The sequence below is a fragment of the Hippocampus bargibanti genome, linkage group LG03 (assembly GCF_051943395.1).
Source record: "Hippocampus bargibanti isolate YZ-2025 linkage group LG03, ASM5194339v1, whole genome shotgun sequence".
In the NCBI taxonomy this organism is placed as follows: domain Eukaryota; kingdom Metazoa; phylum Chordata; class Actinopteri; order Syngnathiformes; family Syngnathidae; genus Hippocampus; species Hippocampus bargibanti.
The window spans coordinates 17,372,181-17,380,386 of record NC_142736.1 but is presented as its reverse complement, the minus strand read 5'-3'; the positions used below and the strand labels follow the sequence as shown (position 1 = coordinate 17,380,386).

The following is an 8,206-nucleotide window of genomic DNA, read 5'->3' as shown; positions in this document are numbered from 1 at the left end:
AGCATAACGACCCTCATCAGCATTACGAAAGTTGCCTAACCTGTTTTACCTAAGCAGGCTATTGTATGAACGATCCAAATTGAACCTCACCCCACCAGACCGGTTTAATGAAGGATTTTGTTGTTTTATAAGAATCGCTTCTTTTACCCCCCTTTCAAACCATCTATGTTCTTTCGCTAAGATTTTAACCTCATTGTCGTCAAATGAGTGGTTGCTAGCTTTTAGGTGCAAATGTACTGCCGATTGAGGTCCACTTATATTATCCCTGCGATGTTGATAAAGTACAGACGTACATAGAATAAGGTAATTTGTGTGTAGTTTTAAGGCTTATTTAGTTGAAAATTATATTTTATGGAAACCTGGGAATGGATTATTCTCACTTCAATGGTTTCCTATGGGAAACATTTTTTGGGATACACATTTTTCACCTTACACACTCTGGGAACCAATTAAGTTCGTAAGCCAAGGTCTCAGAGTAATTTTTGTCACAGGCCACATTGTACCTATGGTTTCCTCTCGAGGGTCGTTATTAATTTGGGGAAACCATTTCACCTCCTCCACATATTCCATCAAGAATGCACATCAAATAAAGGAATAACTAGTTTTCAAATCTGAAGTCAAGGTGTGAGTGTGAGAGTGACTGTTGTACGTCTTTGTGTGCCCTGCGATTGGCTGGCAACCAATTCAGGGTGTCCCCCGCCTCGTGCCCGAAGACAGCTGAGATAGGCTCCAGCAACCCCCGCGACCCTAATGAGGAATAAGCGGTACGGAAAATGAGATGAGATGAGAGAAGTCAAGAATAATGACTGTTATTGCGGTTTAGATGTGAACATTTGAAATTTTGGTTCAGCATCATGGAATTTCACAAGTTCGCTTTGCTTTTGCGGGCCGAATAAAATGATGTGGCGTGCCTGATTTGGCCCTGGGCCTTGATTTGGACACCAGTGGACTACATTGTCCAGTGAAGGCAAAGAAAGAGTACACGGATCTTCTCGAACATATCGAAATAGGAAAACAATGCATTACAATAAACACTTAAATGGCGTTAGGTGTAGGAAGAAAATGTTTATTTTATCCCGCATTTAGGCGTGTGGTCAAGAAGGAAAAAGTGCATGGAGCGTTCTGAGTGTTTTCAAAGTTCCCACGCCGCGTGGAGGACCACCCACCGGCTGCAGGAGCTCGGCGCCCATTAGCTGTTCGTACCTCATTTGCATTAACGTCAGTAAAGGCTGTAGGTCAATCCTTGCGGGTGCTTTTATTGGATGTGCCGCTGTCAAGCAGCGACGAAGAAATGGAAGGGCAAGCGCCAGGCAAGGCAGAGAAAAGACAAGCCTAAAAAACACGAGCTAGATATTGCGGCGGCTTCATTCTCATTCGTCCCCGCGCCCTCGCCACCTTTAATCATCCCGCACCGAGATAACTTGTCTTCAAATACTGCCTTTTTGGGGGGTGGGGGTGGGGGGGGGGCATTCTCCAGAAGGCGGTGCGTTCGTTATTTTTACAATTTGACAGCCTCGACATACCTCCTCCTTTTTTTCCTTCCACCAACGCCACCACCACCGGAATGAGGGAACACCGAGGAGTCCGGACACACAGCTCCCGGGTTGGGCTCATCCTGAAGCGAGTAGCGGATGCCTGAACGCCGGTTGGCTGCCCGCGTCCTCCGCTGTCCAATTCTGGAGCTGATACATGGGGAGTTGCGTTGTGTTCCACCGGGAATGCTTTGATCCTCGTGTCCACATGCATGTCGCGCCGCGTGAATATTCCAGCCTGTTGATGAGGAGGAGGGTGATGCCAGTCGGCTCGTGCTTGGAGCAAAGCACGGTGACAACGTGTACCTTCGCTGTCCTCAGCTGAAGTGGGCCAGCAGATTGTTCCAAAAGACACACAATCTGTTCTGCATTCAAATTATTATCGGATGGCATCAGGGTGGACAAGGACGACTACCACTAGTGCATGATTGCACAGCAGAAATGGATAAAACTGTTGCACGAGGCTGCGCTCGTGTGTGAGAGTGTTGGAGTGTGCGAGATTGTGTGCGTGTATGAGTGAGACTGTGTGCTCAGGCCTACTTGATGACTGAAGTTGAGCACAAAGAAACAACATGAAAAATGGAGATATGGTACCAGTGACAAGAAGAGCCTTGGGAGATCTCAGCAGTCCAGCTGAACTCTAACCCAACTTTTTTTTTCTTTCCACCCACCAAAGGAGCATTTGCTGCTTTGATTGAAGATCTCCAATTAGGTTCATGTGAGAAACGAGAGAGGAAATCAGATTCATGGTCTCCTAGACCACTGTGGGAGGAGAGAAAATTGATTATTCATGTCTCCTTTTAGATCAATTAGAGAACTGGCTTTGTTGTGGCCCAGATGACAAATATTTATAGCTGACAGAATGGATATTTTGCTTCATTAAAAAAAGACAAGTGAGCAAATGACACCCAGGTGGCCCTCAAAGTAAAAGACACTTGCACAAAAAAGGACTGAAAAAAAAAGGCTAAAGTGGGTTGAAGCATGGGCTGTGCTTCAAGTATTCATATCTCTGATAGGGTGGTCTACCATAGTGGAAAAGAGTCTGAGGATTCCCACTCGCCCCAGCAGACAAACACTACTCAGCATCAAGGAAATCCTGTCTCGGGACTACCCCTAAAACCTCTGAGCTGCAAGGTGAGGGAACGCACAGGCACGTTTTCTATCAAATGTTTGTTTGTCAAATGCAGACTAAGGCCGGCCGGGGTTGAAAGGCCACTTTCATTTGATTGCACTTTATTTGAAATCAGTCAACTCATTCACTTAAACTTTTCTGTCTTAAAATTTGATCTAGCTCTGTAGTTTTTAAAAGGGAGTGATCGGAACAAAAATATGGAATTTAGTTTATCTTTTTACAATGGCTTAACATATTCCTTGAACTTGCTATTGAACATTTATTTGGGCACACTTTTTTTGATTTGAGCATGATTATTGCTAATTCCTCTCAGCTGTCCGAGTTCTCTTCACTCCGCTTCCATTGTCTTATGCTCACTGGGTAAGAAATTTTATCGAACTGACAATTCTGTTTTCTTCTCAATAAGTATATTCATTGTAGGAAACTGCAACGTGTCGTGTAGTTTAAAAATCAGAAGAACTCTGTACAGTTACAGGTTAGACACTGTCTGGGTGCAGGTTCATAAGGTTACAGTCCACTCTACTCGCATGTTTGGTTCACTTATTTTTGCACTGTTAGGAAATTGGGCTTGACTACATTTCCAGGCTAAACGTCTCTGGCTGTGTTACAAATAAGAGCTAAAATCTGTGTCAAAATTTAAGCATGACATATTTAGCTTCTGCTTCACCTTTTCAATGCTTCTCGTCAGAAGACCAAAACTTCTTTTGTTAGGTCATCATACAATTCAAAAATGGCCACTGCAATTTTTAGTTTGTATTTTTCAATGGACAAATAACAAAAGCAAGTATGCCCTAAAAAGGATTGATGCTAGCATCCTGGAAAGTGTACAATTTGTTGCATCACCACAAAATGCAACAGTTCCATTTGTCTCATGGACAATTTATAATTACAGTAAGAGTGGCATAATGAGATGTACTACTCGGACGCTTCGAAAAGAGATTTGCTTCTCATCTAGGGGATGATCAATTTCATTCTAATTTGCATGTTGTGTAAGAGTTGACACATGCACATTGGTGTGTTTGCTGCGCAGAAGGCTCAGATGAGAAAGACTGATGGCACAAATTTATGAAGGGAATCAATGTTGAGTTGTTAAAAGAATATTAATATAAAGCTGTCTTCAATTCCATTTAAGGCCAAACGCTCATTCTGTGATGATTGAAATGCATTGTCGAATGTAAAGATAATGTCAATCCCACAATTTTAAAGTTTATTATATTTTTTTGAAAAACGTGTAGTAGGTCCAGCTCCTCCATCAATGATAAACTTCATATGGTACTTTTTTTCATACGATATTTTGCTGTGTTTGGTGCCACCCTGTTAGATACTCGGGCATCTTAAAATATTGTATATTTTACTTCAATCATAACATAATGTTATGAAATTGCCAAATGCAGTAACAGGGATAAAAGTAAGAGGGGTTCAAATTAATGCTGATATATCTATGAATCTATATATATATATATATATATATATATATATATATATATATATATATATATATATATATATATATATATATATATATATATATATATCGATATACAGTAAAGTCTCGTTATATCGATATCGGATATATCGATAGTCCCGGTTATATCGATACTATTTCTATGCACGCACGGAGAAAATTACATGCAAACAGGGTATATATATATATATATATATATATATATGTATGTATGTATATGTATGTATATATATATGTATGTATATATGTATATATATATGTATGTATATATGTATATATATGTATATATATGTATGTGTATATATATGTATATATGTGTATGTATGTATATATATAAACGTATGTATATATATATATATATACAGTAAAGTCTCGTTATATCGATATTCAAGGGAGTCCGAAAAAATATCGATATAACCGGGACTATCGATATATCCGACCCTGTTTGCATGTAATTTTCTCCGTGCGTGCATAGAAATAGTATCGATATAACCGGGACTATCGATATATCCGATATCGATATAACGAGACTTTACTGTATATATATGTGTGTGTGTGTGTGTGTGTGTGTGTGTGTGTGTGTGTGTGTGTGTGTGTGTGTGTGTGTGTGTGTGTGTGTGTGTGTGTGTGTGTGTGTATATATATATACACATTTTAGGTTAGAATTGACGTGTAGTTAGCTTGTTAGTTTCCTCCAATTGTGATGATGTGTACGTTGGTCATTGAAATGGACCAGCGAAAGAAAAAAATATATACATTTTGTGTTATCCTAGAGCTATTTGGGAAATGGTATTTGAACATCACTTTTTCCACAGATATGTTTCCGTTTTGTCTTTGAACAACTACAACTGGCAGAATGAGTGCACGGATAGTTACAAATTTCACAAGGTTGGGTCATAGAAATGTCCTTTTCTGTCATGATTTATGTATTGTACATCGAGTTTAAGAACAATCTTGCAGTGTGTGTGTGTGTGTGTGTGTGTGTGTGTGTGTGTGTGTGTGTGTGTGTGTGTGTGTGTGTGTGTGTGTGTGTGTGTGTGTGCGCGCGCGTGTGTGATGTCAAGCTGAATTTTGTGGCTAGATGTCTGCGTAGGATGTAGTGAGAAGGCAGCGTGACAGATGCCCCCACGTCACTGTGCCTTTGATTGAATTAGTCTCCTGATTGAGTTAGACTAATGGCACACAAATCTCCTTCAGCTGGAAATGGTTAATCCAGAATCTATAAGGTGTCATTTTTGCCGTCCTCTCTGGATCTTTGCAACGATTGGGGGAGTTCAGGCGGTTCGTGCGGAGATAAGTGCACTTTCTGTGTTACATTTTTGCTAAGCATCTGATGGATGTCATATGTTGCTGCTACTTTTGATTTGTTTCTCCCGCCACGATAGATCAATGAGCGCTATTGACTGTGCTGGAAATGTTGTGTATGTCACTCTTTTAAAGCCCCTTTGAAATGCTAGCACACAACTTTCATGCCCAGGGAGCTGCTTTATTTGTAATGTTTTATTTTGTATTTTTTAATGAGCAGCCACTGTTCCAAATCCCAGCAGATGACAGGAGCAAGTAATGCTTAAACAATTAGTTGATTGATCAATATTTTGCTGTAGACGAAAATTAAATTTGCACCCTTTTTGAATTTCTTCACATTATTTCCCTTTTTAGATGATTTTTAAACAGTTATATTACCTTCAAAGTCTTAAACAATATTTGAAGAAATTGTGAAGTAAATTCAGTTCATTTATTTTAAGCTTTTGAAGGCATTTTCGGAAAATGTGCAAATACGTACTGATAAAAGAGGAGCCCTACTTAATCGCATTTCAACCCCCACATCAAGGCTGCCCTCCCCTCCAACCACGACCCTTTCCAGTTTGCATATCGGCCCAACCGCTCGACCAATGATGCCATCTCTACCGCTCTCCACACAGCACTCACCCACCTGGAGACCAGCGACTCCTACGTCAGAATGCTGTTCAGCGACTTCAGCTCAGCATTCAACACCATCATCCCCCAACAGCTCACTGACAAACTGAGTAAACTGGGCATCAGCACCTCCCTGTGCAACTGGCTGCTGGACTTCCTGATGGGGAGACCACAGGCAGTCAGAGTTGGAAACAACACCTCCAGCACCATCACGCTGGACACAGCCCCCCCCCCCCCCTGTGGTGTGTGCTGGGCCCCTTCCTCTTTACTCTGCTCACACATGACTGTTCACCATCACATCCAGTTCCACCCTCTTCATAAAGTTTGCGGATGACACAACTGTGGTGGGCCTCATCAACAACGATGAGGAGACAGCCTACAGGGACGAGGTCTGCCGCCTGGCCACGTGGTGCAAGGACAACAATCTCCGTCTGAATGTGGAGAAGACGAAGGAGGTTGTTGTGGACTTCAGGAGAGTGCACCCCCAGCATCCCCCACTAAACATCGAGTGGGGGATGGAGAGAGTGAGAGAGCACCAAGTTCCTGGGAGTGCACATCTCCGAAGACCTGTCCTGGAGCCACAACATGGCATCACTGGCCAAGAGATCCCACCAGCGCCTGTACTTCCTCTGCAAGCTCAGAAGCGTTGGAGCCCCGACCCCCATCACGACCTCCTTCTACCGCGGTACCATCGAGAGCATCCTGACCAGCTGTATCACCGTGTGATATGGCACCTGCACCGTGTCCTGCCATAAGACTCTGCAGCGCATCGTGAGGACAGCTGAGAAGATCATTGGTGCCCCCCCCTCCCTTCAGGACATTTACAACACCCGCCTCAGCTGCAGAGCCATTAAGATCGCTGGCAAAAACAGCCTCTTCAGCCTGCTGCCATTGGGTCGGAGCCTGCGGAGTCTCCGAGCCAAGACCAGTGTGCTCAAGGACAGTTTCTGCCACCAGGCAGTACGGAGACTCAACTCCCTCCGAGTCCTGCGACCCCCTGCCCCTTCCCACTGCCACACTCACCGAACTCTGAGTACACCCTACACACTGTACTATCATCCTGAACTCATTTTTTTTTCTGCAAGACCTCACTTTAACCTTTTTTTGCATTACTACACTACGTCACTTTACATATGACACTACCTCACTTTACAGTCAGAAATTACATGTATTGTCTGTTGTCAATTGTCTGTCTTTTGAGCCACATTATAGTGCCTTGCACGCTGGGTCCGAGAGGATATTAATTTCATCTGTGCTGTATGTCATGGATATTAGCATATTTGACAATAAAGCTGACTTTGACTTCCATATTGATGGATTCACCTATTTGCTGATCTCTTTCCCCCCGTTTTCTTACAAATACGAATCCCTCAAGTGTTTTCAAATGTAGGGATTACAAGTATGAATCTCTTAAATGAAGTCCAGATACCTGAACAATGTACTCAAATATGTTTGTGAGGTATTTCTACTTTGTTACCTCTAACCCCTGGATTTAATTTCATCTTGCTTGGGATGGTCTTAAAATATAGAAGCAATGGAATAAATGAAACCCATTAAGATGATGTAATATAACACTTGTTGGCCATTGTCATTAACCCAATGCAAAATAGCATTTACCTCAAATGTGTTGAGAAACATCATCATCCTAAAAGTTCTCATCTGTTAACATATATTAATGAGTAAAAGTAAAATGTTTGAGAAATTACCTAAGACTCAGAATCAGAAAGCCTTTACTAGTCCCACAATGTGGAAATTTGCAAAATATAACACTATAATCATGAAGTACTGTATGTATTGTGTAAAGCAAATGTGTCTTTGCCGGATTGTTGTAAAATTATTGGATGGATAAATGAGTTTCAGTAAATAAGGCCTCTAAAGCTGTTTTTTGTGCTTTCTTGGTTGTATTCTAGTCAAGAGACAAGGGAAGTAATTTTGGCAAAGCTAAAATAACTCACAGTTCAAATGGTTTCCGAGGATTTTTGGCACAGTAGAGCACCTCTCCTGTGGAAATCAGGCTCCCTGAACATAAAAATCCAAATCGGGAAATATTGTCAAGTGCAAAATAATCAGTTGTTTTAGTGCAACATTTTCAATGTTGTTTTGTGATTGTGAATATTGCGCACACATTCATCCCTGTTAGGATGATAATTATCCTCTCCA

General features: G+C 41.7%; 1 protein-coding gene across 1 annotated transcript in view; it reads left to right on the top strand.

Annotated features, from left to right (window-relative positions):
- The first annotated feature begins 1,274 nt into the window (after positions 1 to 1,274).
- pde8a (phosphodiesterase 8A) overlaps positions 1,275 to 8,206 on the top strand; it is an 82,731-nt gene continuing 75,799 nt past the window's right edge. Inside the window, exon 1 of the mRNA XM_088992323.1 lies at positions 1,275 to 2,666. Within this exon, the coding sequence (XP_088848449.1) occupies positions 2,514 to 2,666 (153 nt within the window). The 5' untranslated portion in view covers positions 1,275 to 2,513. The remainder of the gene's footprint in view (positions 2,667 to 8,206) is intronic.